Raw genomic sequence first — 18231 nt, 5'->3', positions numbered from 1 at the left:
TTTTGGCTCTTTATTTTAGTAAATACTTTTATGCACCGACTGAGAGTTCGCTTATGAGAAATACACCTCTCCAATGTTTCAAGTTACTTAGTACTGAGAGTTATTTCTCTCTTAAGGTTTCTGCCTGGTCTCTGACGAAAACCAATCAGTTTGAAACAGCTGTCAGGCCAGTGAAACCTTTTCAAAATGACCAATAGGAGGGAAATATATGGATACTTGGGCAGCGATCATCTCTCCTGTAAGGTCTGGCTAGGGCAACTCGTAAATATCGTCACGTGTATTTCTGTAAGCTCTGGTCAAATTTCATACAAAACTTTTATAGTTTCTATATTCAGCTTTGAAATAATGCTGGATTTAATATCCACTTAATTTTTATAAATTTGCATCGCTGAATTGAAGCCTTTTGGCTCTTTATTTTAGTAAATATATATATATTTATTGATTGATTTTTTATATTTTTTTTATTTTTAACTGGTCCAGAAACTGCTCTAGAGATTAAATGTGGAACTTTTTCAAGCCTCCAATAGACGAAGTGGTGGTCTAACACTGGGCAGTGAAATTTGTCTCCAATCTAAAGACAATTACAAGCCCACAGTAGGATTCTCACTTCCTGTTGGTTGGAGAGCAGATATGCTAACATCTTTGCTAACCATGCCAGAAAATTAATTATATTTCTATGTTGTATTCATTCCATTAAAACAAATTATAATGTTTTATTTTTAATGGCTCTCTTCATTACTTTGGAGAGAGCCATTATTCTCTAGTTAGAGAATGGGTTTGTACATGAACATCAGCTTTTTAGATAACCTATTCCAGGCTGTGGAATAGATACCAGTAGAATAAGCATGAAAAGGAAAGTAAGATAGGAGTCATTGCTGGAACATAAACCTTCAGAACATTTCAAGAAATCTGATAAAGACAGAAAATGCTTTAAATCTGTTTTATTTATTTATTTTTAATTATAAACTCAAGGAGTTATACAGTTTCATCCAAAGCAGGCTTTTAAATACCCATACTTGCTGTGGGACTCAAACCCATGTTTGAGTCCCACAGCAACAAACAAACAAAAACCTGTTTGTTGGAGAGTGATTATGCAATCTACTTGGCCAACTGGGCCTGCAATTTGGTCAACATTCTTCTGATCTCTTTCTGGTAAAAGGTCAAAGGTGGGCATCAAGTATTTGAGTGTTTGGGATGGCTGGGGACAATTTACTTGGATCAGCTATGCATACATTTGAGGAAAAGTAGGTGATCATGCAGTTAAACTATCAGGATGTAACAAATGGGAGCAGAGTTGGACAGAAGTTATTGTAATTGCTTTAGTAAGAGACCAGAAGGTATGATTGCCATCTGGATGCAAGTTCCCTGCTTTTAGCTATTTCAAAATTAATTTTGGTTGTGTTATAAACTTGGGTTCAAATCTGATCTAGTATGCAAAGAACTTTTATATGGGCATTTCATGTGAAAGTTATGAAAGAATTAAACCAAGAATCAGTAATAGAAAAAATTAAAAAATCTAAACATAATTGGATGGAACACCATCCAATTATGTTTAGATTTTTTAATTTTAACACGTTCAAAGAATGAAAATAGAAAGATTACCAAAACAACCCTTAAAGTACAAGCCAATAGGAAAAAGAAAACCAGGACGTCCTCTTAAAAGATTCAACGATGACTTCTAAGGCCGGAACAAGCCACACTAGGCCTAAATCCTTAATATGCATGATGATGATGATGATGATTTCATGTGAAAGTAGGTTCTTCTTCTTCCTATAGCTCTAAAGCCAAAATCAAGCTTTGACCTCCTGGATTTGTTGCCTTCAATCCTCTATGTCCAAAACTTTATTTCCAATTTCTTTAGTTCTCCACTTTGTGAAAGTGAGTTAGTCAGTTTCATATGGAGAGAGCAGAGTTTGTTCTCCTCAGAACTCATGTTTTTTGTCCTGCAAAATAGACCAATGATCTATTTTGCAGGACAATTTTTTTTCGGCTGGTTTGAACTTTGAAATGAGCAGTAAAGCAAGATGTAGAAATGCCATTTACCTGATCAACCAAGCTGTTGGGAGTTTTATATTTCAGATAATTGAAAACAAAAATAAAGATTTTTGAAAGAAGTATTAACATGTATAATGTAAGTTATCATGTGACTTTATGTGAAGGTTGAAATGTTGCATAAAAAAAAATATAGTTCTTTATTTGTGAAATAGATTCCATAAGTTATCTAACATTGCAAGAAAGAATGCCATTCAAAATTTATTTCTTACCTCTGGAACTGTTAGAGCAGTGCCAGTTTTGAGGTTGCTACAACACAATCGTTTGAAAAAAACTCAGTTTATGCCATCTGAGATGCAAGGAATCTTTGTAAGGGCTTTTCAACCAAAGATGAAGATAATCTCCTCATACAGTGATAGCAAAATTCTCTCCCCACTTTCTTGGAAACTTTTTTCCAGGAAAAAAGTCTGAAACAGACAGACTAGCTAGAGAACACATATGCAATTTAGACATAATTTTCTGGACCTCTTTACCTTGGTTTTTTCAGATTATTGCAACTAGACCAAAAAAATAAACTCTGCTTTTTTTTAATTTATTTTCACTGTTTGTTTTCTTGATATCATTTTAAAAGCTCTGCTTTACTTAACTATTCTTTGAATTAGTAATTTTCAAAACACAACTTATTAAACTGAATAACCATGCTAGGCAAGCAAGCATAACAATAATATAATTTAATCATAGAATTTCCTTGTTATGAATTTTTGTGAGCCTATTATTTGAATGTGAAGAGCTTTTTCTTCCAGTAATTGATATGATTTCAAATATATTTCAGGGTAAAAAGTTGCCTTCCCATTATACCTCTGATGGAGAAGTATCTGATGAAGATGATACCCAGGAAAGTCTCAGCAGTAAGGTAATTATCACCATTTATATTTGTTTACAATTTTACAATGATTACATTTTTACTTTGAAGAACAAAAATTATATCTGTGATCTGCTGTATGGCAAGTCAGGACTAGTATTTCTGGGCATTCCATCACACACACACAATCAAATGGAAGAAGATAACTATGCTGCACAGAAGTTGCTATAGATCTGAGAGACTATTTTAGAATCATTATCAGCCATCAAGCACCCCTCTCCAAAAAAAATAATAGCAAAGAAAAACCCTCAATAAGCATGATTGCATTAATTTGCCAAAATTCTGGAAGACCTTCATTCTGAAACCACACTTAGCCTGAATTTCTGAATTAATTCATTTTTATCTGGCCACCCTATGTGAAGGTTACCTTATTAGTTTGTTTTCAGTTATGGTTTTTATTGTTTCTACAACTATATAATTAAGTGATGTGCATTTGTCACATATGCAGTTTTTGCTCTAACGATGCCAACTGAAAATCCAGCAAAATATTAATAAGTTGAAGAAATTATTTTACTCTGGTATAGTTTATATCGTGAAGCACTGATGTGAATAACAACCAACCCCTGCATACATATTTCATAATATTGATGCACCCTAAGAGGATGACAATACACATGCAGTTTTGTGTATAGTGAGCCTATTATTTGAATTGCTACTTTATGTGTAATTCATCTTTTTCCTAAGTCTCTCTTCTATATTGAGTTGCATATTTCTTAGTAATTGAGTAAACATAATTGTGCCATTTTGGAAACTAATGAGGATATCAGTATGAATTAACTTTGGAAATATCTAGACTAAAGCAAATCATTATGGTTTTGGAGTTAGATGTTTGGAGAAAGTTTTGTTCAGTGAGAGTTTGAAAGGGCAAAATCAGGGAGGCTGGGGAGAAGACGATCAAGAATGTGTCTAACCACTTCTGGAATATGTGAGTGTGACAAATCACTGTGAAGAGTTGGATGCAGTTTCCCAGGTTTTGAATCAGAATAGGCATGTAATGACATTATGCAAGGGTAACTGTGGGCCCAAGGGGATGTTAAAATGCATATACACAAATGCCTGAAATATCAGAAATAAAGGAAAGGAGACCTGGTAATAGCATGAGATCTATCTGTAACTATAGTAGCAACTTACCTCCAATCAGGGAAAGTGACTATTCAGTCAGGTTCGGGGAGGTTGTTTAGCATATGCAATTTTCAGTCAAGGAAGGGTTTATGTGGAACCACAAAGCTGGCATTTATGACAAACTTAGGTGGCAACTTGGAGCACTATCATGACATAAGAAGCTGCAGTGAATGAATGTTGGTAGTGCATGGGAAGTGGTCAAGAATTGTGTGAAGGAGACAGTATCAGACTGTATACCCTGAGTTCAGGAGGATTAACTGTGTGTAAGGATTGAGTGGGTGAGAAACAACTTAAAGCAGAAGCTGAAAAAATGAAAACATTGTGGAAGGAATATGACCAAAACAGTGATCCATATGCTTATGAGAAATACAAAGTGCAGGCAAGAAGGTTAAATCAGATTTTGAGAGAAAATTGGTTAAGTAGGTCAGAGTAAATCCAAAAGAATTTTTTTTGCTTATTTAGGAACTAAGAGAGAGCATAATTATGGAAGGATAACTTTGCTCAGTGATAATGGTAGGAAAGTGACAGAAACAGGAGAAATAATTGAGTTATTAAGTGACCATGTATTGATCATAGAGAATGTAGTTCTTTGAGAAAATGGATTAAATTATATGAGAGATTATAATTTGTGGACTGAAGAGGCTAGCAAACAGGAGAGACGAGGGTGATGTGATAGAGACCTTTAAACTTTTGAAAGGCTCATACAGGTTGCCACTTCTTCGAATATTTCATTTTATCGAGAGTGCGGAAAGGACGAGAGGGCACCCATTGAAATTGAGAATGAATATGGTCAAGAATGGGTGAGAGTTCGATATTTTTCTCATGGTTTTGTGACTGGAATGGCTTACCTTTGGAGGTTGTGAGTGCAGATAGTGCAAATGAATTCAAGAGAAGGTATGGCATTTTTGTGTGGGTGATATATGGCCTCCTTTGAGTCCAAGTCTCTCTCTCTGAAGGTTTCTTCTTCTAATAATAATAATAATAATAATTGAATCGTAGATCTACTGTGAATGTTTGGGCATATTTTGAAAGCATTATAGCCAGAAGTAGACTTGTGACTTATTGATATGGCACTATTAGAAATGCCTGGATTCTTCTGTTTTTTTCTGTTGGCACTGCCATATATCCCATATGGGTGGGAACTTACTTTTTTTTTTTTTTGTTTGTTTATTTGTTCATAAAGAACATTGAAAGTTTTTAAGACCCTGTGCAAAACTCTGATTTCTTTGTACATACACTAGAATTTAACTCCTGTATCTAGGAATCACCCTAGACCAAACTTTCACCTACAAAAAGCATATACAACAACTGGGAAATAAGATTGAAGCTAGAAACAATATTATCTCTAAACTGACTAGAACTGGCTGGGGATGCAGAGCCTCCACATTCAGGGTGTCTGCCCTGGCTTTGGTCATCTCAACAGCAGAGTACTGTACCCCAGTCTGGAGTAGAAGTACTCATACCAAGTTAATAGATATAAAACTGAACCAAACCCTACATATTATCTCAGGTACTCTGAAATCAACTCCTCTTCCTGTCTGCAAATGTCACCCCTCCAGATCTTAGAAGACTGACTGCAACTTTGAAAAAATATAAAAAACTCAAATCAGATCCTCTACAGCTGATCTCAAATATACTAAGCAATCCACTACAAACCGGACTCAGATCATGTACTCTCTTTTGGTTCTGAGAGACAGTTATTGGCAACTCGTAACTTTACTCCTGAGGATGAATGGAGGAAATCATTGGAACAATTCTAACATTACTGATTGATCACTTATTGAAGATCCGTGTTCTGAGCGCCTGGATTTGATCTGCCATGCAAACAATAGTCCTCCATAAACAGAATTAGGACAGGTGGAAGATGTAAATATCTACTTCATAAATGGAAAATTGCCAATCAGCCATATTGTGAATGCTCTGCTCCTCAAACCACGTCTTATATAGTGAAATCCTGTCCCATTTCCCATGCTGTGGGGAATAGCAGAATTACATCAGGCTACAAAGGGAGCAGTGCAGTGGTTGTCCAATTTAAAACTTGATTTGTAATAGATGTAAATACTCATATTTGCTGTATTTGACCATAAGAATAAATAAATAAATTCCTGTTTGAAGTTGAAAATAGCATTGACTCGAAGAATACTGTTTTACTATGTTCATTGAAGTTAATTTTAGCTAAAAAAGCAACTATATGTTTTCGCTAATACCAAATAGCTCTGTGAATTTTAAAATCCAACTATGAGGCATTGAATTAAATGCTTTTTTATAATCTATCCAAGCTATATGAAGGTTGGTTTTTCTATGTTTGCAATTTTTCAGTATCATTTTATCAATCAGCAATTGGTCTTTTGTGCCACTTGAATTTTTGCTGCTATGCCTTTTTGTTCAATTGGAAAAAGAGAACTTGCTTTAAGATAGCTGTATATTTTATCAGCTAGTATGCCTGTGAGTAGCTTAAAAGTTGTTGGCAGGCAAGTTATTGGTCAGAAGTTTTCTGGCTTTGGGCCTTTTTCTTTATCCTTTTTGATCAAAAACGTTTTCCTTACTGTGAGCCACTCTTCTTTGCTTTGTCCTTCTAAAACATCGTTAACTTGGTTAACAAGTCTTTCGTGTAAGCCTGTCAGATATTTCAACCAGTAGCCATATAATTCATCCTGGGTGTTGACCAATTTTTTTTATCCTTTTAGCTTGCTTTTGAACCATTTCAGTTGGTCCATTTCTCGTTCTTGAGATTCGTTCATAATTTGTTCAATCTACTTTGCCTTGTTATTGTGCTTCTTAGGGTTGTCCCATTGGTTTTGCCAAAATGTAAGTGTTTTTACTTTGTCTGTGGTATTTATATTTTCTTTAAGATGATCATTCCTGCAGCAATCAGTTTTCTTGTAAAATTAGTGCTGATTCACGCGAAACATCGAATTTTGCTTGTACTGTTCAATGCGTGCACTGTATCTTCTTATTTTTGCTGCAACTGCAACTAATTTTTGCTCAGTTCCTCTAATACTTCATCAATAGGTCCTGTTCCAATATTATATCTCTTTATGAGGTTATTCGGATTTTTGTGTTTTTCAGCTTCTTTTCCTTATGGTTTTTCAAATTGTTCACGTCTACTCTGAGTTTAAGAATTTTATTCTCCAGTTAATGCTTCCATTTTGGTTCCTGAGCCTTACTGCTTTTGGGTTCACTATTCTTATAGCCTAATTCAGATGTTACGACATAGGCTATTGAGTACGTAAGTTGATTCGTTTGTCCAATAGTTTCAGTAGGGATAGCTTTTGCAGCTTTATTGGCTTCTTGTAGGAGTTCCTTCAGTTTTTGTTGAGGTACTTGTCTCAATACTGGAAGCCTAACTCGTTCCAGGTTGCTGTTCATTTACGCGATAATTTTTGTTGTAAGTTCTTGTTCCTTCCCTGATAGCTTCCTTTCAACTATTTATATATTTTCAAGATTTTCAGCATTCTGCACGTTGGAATCTGGTTCTGCTCCATTCATATTCTTGGTCAGTTCAGGGTCAGTATAGTCTCCTTTTACAGCTTGAGCTTTCAGTGCTTCTAGCTTAAGTTCACTAAATATCTTGTGTTTGATAATGAAGCTGCGCTCCTGCATCAACCTTTCAAATGAAATTTCCAAATTTGGGTGTCGTTCAAGCCAAAGTTGGAATATATGATGTCGATTTTCAACCATGCTCCACTTTTTCCTAGTAATTACTTTTGGGTTCTGTGGATCTTGCTCCTGTAGCTCACTTATCACTAGATGTCCAGGAAGCCTAACATCCAGTGCAGTCCTTGGTAATCCGCGTGATGACCAGTGCGGTATAGAGTTTTCTGATTTGTCTTCACCATTTTTAACTGGGGGTGAGCAGGTACCTGAGGAGAAGGTAGACTCCCACTGCATGAAGTAGAAAAATAGGAAAGAATCACCCCATAGCCCTCGAATACTCTAATAGCATTGGGGGAAGGAACAAGATGAGAGGGAAAGAAGAGTAGGGACCAGTCTATAGATAATATAATAGATGTATATTACATGAAGTAAGGCATAGTCCAGCTTCAGGTGCCTCGGGTTTGGCGTGTCCGTACTCACTTGAGTGAGCTCTTGAGGATATATATATATATATATATATATATATATATATATATATATATTTATTTATTTAAGCTTGCTCTTGTTAAGACAGCTTAAAAAACCACCTCAAGGTTTGTTTAACTTCATATATTATCTTAAGATGTGGTGGTATCTCAAGCTAATTGAGATACCACCACATTGACTTGTTAACATTAACAGCTTTCAGATATCTCCATACTCAATCTGTTCCCATCTTTGAATCACTTGTCATGTTGCATAAAATATGCTTATACTGCATAAAATGTGCTTACATTTGTATACAAAATCGATGTCTAATATACCGTATATATGCATAACAGACAATCAATTTTATGCAGTATAAGCTTTTTACTTTCTTTAGGTGACCAAGAATTAAAATTCTGATATTTAAATAATTTTTTTTTTTTTTTTTTTGCAAATTAATCAGTGATGACTACATATATCACTGTGTTGTATATACATACACCTCTGAATCAGAAAATTAAAATAATCAAAGAAAATGTGTTCGATGATTTGCAATTCTAATTTGTTGCATAGAAAATAATTATTATCAAATATTAATTAGCATCATCTAAATCTATGTACTTTGTAGATTATATAACCATGTAAACAATAAAAATGTAATATAAATTATAAGAAAACTGTTATTTGAAAACATTTACAAAATCAGAATAATTTTTAATGTGATTCAAAATATTAGAATATTCCAAATTTTTCCATTTGGTTTTGAGTCGAGCATAGAAATAGCATATATTTTAGTAGCTGTGGGACTGACTCGTATGTGGAATCGTTTGTGTGTGGATTTCAGTTAATCATTTGCTAAACAGGTCAAACGAATGATATATCAGAAGCTTGTTTGCTTCTGATATATCACAAAACTTCTGTCTCTACACAAAGATGGCAATACTCAGCAGTTTATATCTAATTGAAATGTTCTCAAGCAAGCGTTATTAGAGTATTGAGACAGTATTCTAATAACCGGAATTTTCAAAATAATCGCTGCAATAGCGGTTGAAAGGTAATAACCACATCAAGAGGTGAGAGGAGATTGAAGAATATCGTGAAGAAAAACTACTTCTGAAGTGAAAGGTATTTTCACAGGAGATGGAAAGAACTAGGTGTGAACGTCTAAATCTACGACATTGATATGTCTTCGCAAATTGAGTTTTAAATCATGTGACTAAGATGAAGCTACTTATGACTTCCAAGCAAAAGGCAGCTAGCATGCAGTGGTATAAGCAGAGAATGTTGTGGGGTCAAGAGGACTAGAAAATGGTACTTTTAAGTGATGAAAATAGGTTTTGTGTGTCCCATGGTCATCAAGGGATATGTGTTTGGTGTCTAAAGCAAGAAGCATTTGATAAAGAATGAATGAAACATTAGGTGAAATTTGCAACCTCTGTCATGGTATGGGCTTGTATGGCCAGAGAGGGTCCAGATAGTCTGTGTATTGTGTATGAAAGAGTCAATTCCAAAGTATATCAAGAAATTGTTTAGCGCTTGATATTCCAGTGATGTTATGTGATGGTGATATCCTTTTTCAGCAAGAAAAGGCAAATCAATGTAATTCCTTGACTGGCAAACTCACCAGATTTAAAGTTCATAGTGAAGAATTTATGGAGAGACAACACACGTGTTAGAAGAACTTAACTTAGCATCTTTACTTAACATCAGGAAAGTAACATTCGACGTTTCGACCTATGTATTGAGCTCATCATCAGAAAAAATATATATGTATAAGACACAAGCTACATGACACTGCACTATACAAAAGTAAAATGAATCTAAATGCTTATTAATCTTTTAACCTAGCCTGACCTCTTGTGGGGAAAAAAAATTATATATATATATATATATATATATATATATATATATACACAGCTCTCCGTCTACCAACTACACCAATGCCATCTACCGCCAACCCCCACCACTAGTATTTTTCACAGATAATTGCAAACATCCATGCTCGTTGCAGGATTCGAATCCACAGCCTTTTGCCTGGAGAGCAGATACGCTAACCACTCAGCCAACCAGGCCGGCAATATATATATATATATATATATATATATATATATATATATATATATAAAATAAAAAAATAAATAAACTAAATTAAAATAAAATTTAAAAAAATTAAAATACAAATAAATTAAAAATGGAACTACTTTAAACATTTCTAAAGTCCTCTCATATTGTGATTTTCTTCTGGGCTTGTTCTGGTTGCTATAAGGGTTGTAAACGGGTCCTCCACATTCTTGGAATGATTAATCTGTCATTTTTGTTCAGGTTTGGATAATGTATTAGCATTTCACAAACTGCTTTGAATTTTCTCTCAAACAAATTGGTGTGTTGTAGGACTTGGTGCCTTTCTAGTCAATTTTGTGGCATGTTTGGAGTGCATGGTCTGATAGGCCTGTTTTACCATAGTGGAGGTATTTAATGTGTCATTTGTGTTTGTCTTTTCTGATTGGAATAGTACATTCTGTTTCCCCTATTCCTCTGATATTGGGCATGGCTATGGCATTCTTGTAATCTTTTTTGGTTTTTTTATTGTAGCCATTTTTTACAAATGTTTGGTTAATGATTTTGAATTCTTTGTTCAGAGCTTATTCATTAGAGCAAATTGTTAGGGCTCTGTGATTGAGGGTGCTTTTGACTCCTAGTTTTTGTGTTGGATGGTGGTATGAATTTTTATGTATGTATTGGCTTTTTTTATTTGTGCTTTTGGCTAGCTGAATCCAGAGCTTGTTGCTCGAAGTCTTCCACCCTCAAACACATAGCCCTTACAGTTTGCTCTAATGAACAAGCTCTGAACAAAGAATTCAAAATCATTAACCAAAAATTTGTAAAAAATGACTACAATAAAAAAAAGTTCACAAATTCCTCCATAGAAATGTCACTTAAAACAAAAAAAGATTACAAGAATGCCATAGCCATACCCAATATCAGAGGCATTTCAGAAAAAATAGAACTCTACTTAAATATAATATTAAGACTACCTTCAAACCCCCAACAAAATTAAGAAATTTACTTAGCTCTTCCAAAGATACTCTTCCATACCTGGACCACCCAGGGGTTTAAAAATCCACTGTAACCTACCTTACATAGGGGAAGCAGGACGCACTATCCCAATCAGAAAAGTCGAACACAAATGACACATTAAATACTTCCACTGTGGTAAAACAGGCTTATTAGACCACACACTCCAAATATGCCATACAGAATTCATTGGAAAGACACCAGATCCTTACACTGCACCAAAACCTGGTTGAGAGAAAATTCAAAGAAGCTTGTGAAATGCCAAAACATTATCCAAACTGAACAAAAATGACAGATTAATCATTCCAAGAATGTAGATGATCCATCTGCAACCCTTATAGCAACCAGAACAAGCCTAGAAGAAAATCACAATACATGAGAACTTTAGAAATGTTTAATGTAGTTCTGTTTGTAATTTTGTGGAATTTTACTTTTTATTTTATTTTATTTATTTTATTTTTAGTTTATATATTTATTTATGTATTTTTATTTTATTTTATTTATTTATTTTTTCTCCCAAGAGGTCAGGCTAGGTTAAAAGATTAATAATCATTTAGATTAATTTTACTTTTTGTATAGTGCAGTGTCATGTAGCTTGTGTCTTATACATAAGTATTTTTTCCTGATGATGTGCTCAATACAGAGGTCAAAACGTTAGAATGTTACTTTCCTAATGCTAAGTAAAGTAATTATTTTAATGTTTGTTGTCTCTCCATAAATTCTTCACTATTAATGCTGACCACCATGTAACCTTAAAAGAAAGCATCACCAGATTTAAACCCCATCAAGTGTTTGTGGGAATTATGAAGAAACGTTATCAAGAAGTTGCCCTAAGAGACAAAAATGAACTCGTTTCTAGTCTGCAGACCATATGGGCATGTTTTGATAAAAAAGACTGTGAACTGCTAGTAAACAATATGCCCAGTCATTTACGAATAGTCATAAAAGCTAAGGGTGGGGGAATTCAATAAAGTACTAATTATCATGTTTCCCTTTGACTGTAATTTTTGTGCATTTATTTTTACATTATTCTAGTATTTTGAACCACATTAAAAATTCTAATTTTGTGGATGTTTTCAAATAACAGTTTGTTTATAATTCATATTACATTTTTATGTGTTTACATAGTTATATAATCTACAAAATACGTAGATTTAGATGATGCTAATTCATATTTGGTAATAATTATTTTCTATGCAATAAATTAGAATTGCAAATCATTCAACACATTTTCATTTGATTATTCTAATTTTTTGATTCGGAGGTGTATATGTATGATGGGGGGGGGGAGAATGCTAAAATGTTTTGATAAACACCTAGAACCAAAATGATATTAAAGCAACTGATATAACCACCTTAAAACTCTTTAATCCCCATGTTTCATCAAATTGTAATAATTTGTTCTTTTTCTTTTAGGAAATATATGAGAAGAGTTGCTTTAATATCATTATTGTTCTGGGTGTCTATCAGAACTTTTCAGCACCTCTCGCACATATGTTGTACAGCATTATATATATATCATGATTTTGAAGCATAAAAAAATTCTAAAGAACATTTTCTTTTTCAATAATGCTAGCTTCTGTATACTTTCCAATGTGAGTTTTAAGAATTCTATACCTCTTTTTATAACTGCATGATTTCTTATTAGGTTTTTCAGAAGATCAAGTTATCCTGTGTGCTTTCTGATTTAATAAGTTTGTCTAGAACTAGATTCTGGGACTTTGAAATGGCTGAAGAAATACGTAAGTTTTGTTATTACTCTCTTCATCCAGTTGTATTTATAATTCATTTAATAATACATACTGAAGAATTTTGACATCATGTGCATTCACTATTTCTCTACCCAACTTTGCATCATCAGCAAACAAATGAACAGTTCCTCTTAGAACCTTTCCTATATCATTAAACAGTAATGGTCCAAGAACAGAACCCTGCGGCACACCGTTAGTCACAGGCTGTCTTTTGTACTCTACTCCTGAATGAACTACTCTCTGATATCTCTCCATCAACCATCCTCCTATCCATCTCACCAACCCTATATCCATCCCCATGTGCTACAGTTTACTGATTAGAATTCCATGTGGTATCATGTCAAAGGCCTTAACAAGGTCCACCAGTATCACTGTAAACCCATTATCCTTATCCAGTTCAGCCTTCACTGTATTATGAAACATGAGCAAGTTACTGAGGCATGATCTACCCTTCACAAAACCATGCTGTCCCCCATACAGTATCCCATTTTCATCTATCCATTCCTGTATTTTTCTCTTGACTACTTTCTCCAAGACCTTGACAATGACTCCTGATATGCTGATCAGTCAGTAATTTGCAACAGTAGTCTTGTAACATCCTTTATGCAGTGAAACTATTTTTCCCTCTTTCCATTCCCTCGGGACTAACCCAGACCCGAGACTCAAATTAAACAAAATGGTCAAGGGCACTGACAATTCTTTAGCCGCTTCACGACCCGAGCTGGTATATCATCCAATCCCATGTGAATACATCCCACAGATGTATTCACATTAAGGTTTTGTAATAGACTATTCACCTCCACTTCCTTCACCACAATTCCCGTATAAGCTATGGTTCCTTCATTCCTGCAATATCACCAAGTGATTGATATACTCTTGCAAAGTGCTCGCTCAGTAATTCCACTATATCAACTGATTCAGTTACCTCCCTACCATCGGCATTCCTTAAAATCATTGTGCCGTATAAATTTTTCTTTTACCTTGCAGCATATCGAAAAAATGTTTGGGTGTTGTGTCGTCCCATCTTGCTTACTGATCTAATTATGACGGTTAGTTGAACTTATCCTTACTTCTTTAAATTCTGTTTTTATTTGTTAGATGTTGATTGATACTGATCCAAATATAAAGAAATTTATATTATCCTGCGCCACCTTATATTCAGATTAGTCTATATAATATAGAGGAATCAATCATCAATTGATTCCTCTTAACGTTTGCAACCTCACTATTCTACAGGCCGAGGTTAATATTATCTTTTAAGGCTTCCACAAGGTCCGATAAATTTTTTCGTGAGCAGTGCAATGAAAGAAAATCAGACAAACTTCAAATTGAATTCAATAAAACAAAACATTTAATGCAGGGTTATATAATATGTACATCTAAGTATAATTTTCTAAGCAAGATAATTGAACAGTATTCAAAATATCTCTGAGACACTAGTAGCCACTCGGTTTGGTTTAAAGATTAAAGTTAAATTTACAGATCTTATTCTTCAACGCTTAAATACTATTATCACAACTTATCTGTATTCAATGAGATAATTCAATTCTTTTATACATCAACTTAGTTCAAATACTCACAACAAACATAAAACATTAGGTCAAACATTCAGCTGTCAATTCTATATTCTTCCGAATAATTGGAAATGGTTCACACAATTCAATGTTCCAGAATTTTACAGTAATTATTCTCTCTTAGTCAACAAACACTTAATTTAATTCTCGTAGACAGGCTTATACGTTGGTTATGCATTTCTAAATCACTTAGGGAATTGAAACAACGTAGATCCGAATATAAATTAAATTATACTTTAATAAATATTTCCGATATTTCGGCAATGTCACATTGCCATTTTCAAAAGGAACTTACAAAAAGGCAGTTGCACACAGGCACTAACAATACAGTAACTGAGAATGAAGATATGACGCTATCGTTTTCCTAGAAGTCCTGATGGTGCCCTCTAGCGGGCTAAGTAGGCGTTGGGCTGAAGGCGTTGGGCATACATCAGCAGACCTTCAGCCGTTGGGCTGAAGGTCTGCTGATGTATGCCTCCCAAATTTGGGCAGTCGCATACAACCAAATTTGTTGAGGTTTGGAGAGTTTCTTAGGGCAGAGGCTGATTCCATAAATAATCTTTCGTATTTATATTTGCTCCGGTGTATTACTGTAGCTTTCTTCCACCGTATTCTGTGGCGTGTATCCAGAGCATGGTCTGCAAGACCAGAATGGCTATACTTGTAAAACCGGATGTAGTCCTTGTGTTCAGAAATTCTGATATTCGCTGTCCTGCCTGTTTGGCCAAAGTATGACAGTTTACAACTGCAAGGGACCTGGTATACACCAGGTAGGTCTAGGGGAAGTGGTTGGTCTTTGGTAGAGCGGATAAGGGATGCCAATTTTCTATAAGGCCTGTAACAGGAGGTGAGGTCATGTTTTTTTAGAATTTTGGTAATTTTTTCTGAGGTGCCTTGGATGTAGGGAATGGTGATGGATTTAGAGTAATCTTTTTTGTGGAGGGGGGAGGAGGGGGGCTGTGGTTTGTAGGTTTTAATATTTTTTGGGGGGGGTAGTCATTGGCTGAGAAAGTGTTGAGGATGTGATTTAGTTCAGTGTTAAGGGCTATGTCGTTAGAACAGATTAGTTTAGCCTTGTTGTATAGTGTTTTTACCACTCCATATTGTTGTGAGGGGGGGGGGATTGTTGGTGGGTGTATCTGCCTGTATGGGTGGGTTTTCTGTAAACTGAGAAAACCAAAGTTCCATCAGGCTGGCGGGTGACTAGTGTGTCTAGGAAAGGGAGGCAGTTGTTTTCCTCTTTTTCCAGGGTGAACTTGATTCTGGCGTGTTGGTTGTTTAAGTGTGTAAGGAAGGAGAGGAGTGTTTCAGAGCCATGTGGCCAAATAGCGAACACATCATCAACGTAGCGAAGCCATATGGTTGGTTTTTGTGGGGCAGAGGCTAAGGCTTTTTCCTCAAAGGTCTCCATAAAGAAATTGGCCAAGGATGGGGAGAGTGGTGAGCCCATGGCTGTCCCCTCTATTTGTTTGTAGAATTTTCCCTGCCAAACGAAATAGCCCGAGTTCATTGTGAACTGAAATAGGGCTGAGATATCGGGAGAAAATTTAGCTTGGATTAGCTCTAAAGTTTCCTTGAGTGGGACATTTGTGAATAAGGGGGAGACGTCGAAGCTGACCATTATGTCAGTATGTTGGAGTGTAAGGTTTTCTATGCTGGCTTTGAAGTGGGCTGAGTTTTTTATGTGTGATGGTGTGTTGCCAGTATAGTGTGTGAGCTCTTTGGCCAAATGTTTAGCTAATTTGTATGTGGGAGAATCAATGCCATCCACTATGGGACGTAATGGCACATTTTCTTTATGTATTTTTGGGAGTCCGTAAATACGGGGGGGGGTATAGAGTTAAACGGTTTTAATCTGTTGGTAACTTCTACAGGCCAAGAAGTGACTTTCTTAAGGAGCCTGTGAAGTTTTCTAATTTGTGAGTTGGTGGGGTTGTAATTGATAGGGAGGTAAGTAGCCCGATCTAATAGAAGAGCATTCAGCTTACCTTTGTAGTCCTTTTGGTTAAGTACTACAGTTGCATTTCCCTTGTCCGCTTTGGTGATAACTAATTCTTTATTATTTCTCAATTCCTGTAGGGCTTTAAATTCCTTGTTGGATATATTGGTTTTGGGTGGTTTTGCTATGGAAAAAAAAAAAAAAAAAAACTTAATTTAATTATGAGGCAGTTATCATTTCAAGGGAGAAACACTTTAAAGCTCCTTACTTCAGCTATTTTTAGTAGAACGCCACAGTTAATGTTAAGATATATCAGGCGGAGCTAACTCTTATTTCTTCATGCTGAAATATAAAAAAGACTGCTCTTACCGGCATTGGATTCACTATAGGTACACTTAAAACTTAGTTATGAATAGTGTTACTTTGAAGTAACACTATTCAAAAGAAATCCTCACTATAATAACTGAAATATTAAACATAGAGCTTCACAAGTCATGACGCACTCGTTTTAGGTAATCTATCTTCTATGCATTAAATTCAGCTTTGCACTATTCTTCCTCAAAACAATTGGAATCCGTCATAATTTTAGAATTCCGTAGAAATATTCCGAATTGCCTATTAATTTCCTGGTCCTTTCTTATTCTATTTATGGCATTTCCCAAATCCCCTTACTGCCACCCGTTACTTCACTCCTTGCTGTCCTGAACGCTTCTCTTTTCTCTTTACTTTCATTTTCCAATTAAAATCCGTTTCTAGCCAGTTCAGCTTATATCTACTGGCTTCACTCCATATCACCGCCGTTCACGTTCTAAACACGCGCTGGCTAAAACAAGCTCCTTTTCTCCTTCAGCAGCCAATCAAATTCAATCAGAAGAATTACATAAAATCACTCTTACGTACAGAAACAAAATAAAAGGATATTTTACAATTCATGTAATATACATTTAAATATGATAAATACTAATTCTTATAATATATTTGCAAAGTTTCTTATAATATTAAAACAGGAATAAATAAAATAAATTGAATGACATTTTAATACAGAGTCCTTTCATCATTAATACATATCCCAAAATTATATAATTAAACAATAATAAACTAACTCAAAGTAATTTATATGAATAATAATTTACAAGCAAGAGATTAACATCAAATAATATTTACAAGTCTTGCTTAAGTTACGGCAGATTATGTTAAATGTGAATGAAGAATTATAATTCCCAAATATCTTCATTCACAATTTAACATGGGATTCTCTTTAGCTTGCATGGCTAATTCCCTTTCATAATCCGGTTTTGCTTTCTTACCACACTTGTTACCTTTCTGGCCTGCGCTTTATACTGTTCATGTGCCTACAGGTCACCTTTCTCCTTAAATTCCCTCCACAGTTGTTGTTTTTTTTGCAGCTCAAGCTTAATGGTGTTATTCATCCATTTAACCCCTACTTGATTTACTATTTGGACTCTAGTTATACAGTCAGCCATTACCTCCTGCAAACGCTTCCTTAACCACCTCCCCATGCACTATCAACATCCAGTCCTTGCAGTTTTACATGCCATGGCACTGAACCAAGCAATCTCCTAAGCTTGTCATACTCACCAGCTTGGTAATTCCACAATTATACTTAGCTTTCACCATTGGCTTCCTCAGGTATTCATCATGAGAAGCATAATTGGAAAAGTGCAAAATTTAGATGCATTTGAGGATCATATGTGCCTTTTGGATGGGTCACTCAATATCCGAAATTGGCAATGAACTTGGATTTTCTTATATGACAGTTTCAAGAGTGTTCTG

General features: G+C 35.0%; 1 protein-coding gene across 1 annotated transcript in view; it reads left to right on the top strand.

Annotated features, from left to right (window-relative positions):
- The window catches only part of LOC150092609 (inactive phospholipase C-like protein 1), a 571653-nt gene that overhangs the window by 218282 nt on the left and 335140 nt on the right, over positions 1 to 18231 (top strand). The window contains exons 13-14 of the mRNA XM_090414457.1: positions 2825 to 2905; positions 12822 to 12915. Coding sequence (XP_090270583.1) covers positions 2825 to 2905; positions 12822 to 12915 — 175 coding nt within the window. The remainder of the gene's footprint in view (positions 1 to 2824; positions 2906 to 12821; positions 12916 to 18231) is intronic.

This window comes from Typopeltis vanoorti, chromosome 25 (assembly GCF_054136105.1).
Source record: "Typopeltis vanoorti isolate ZY-2024b chromosome 25, IOZ_Tvanoo_1.0, whole genome shotgun sequence".
Classification (NCBI taxonomy): Eukaryota; Metazoa; Arthropoda; class Arachnida; order Uropygi; family Thelyphonidae; genus Typopeltis; species Typopeltis vanoorti.
The sequence above is the reverse complement of the archived record's forward strand: the minus strand, read 5'-3'. Positions and strand labels throughout refer to the sequence as shown.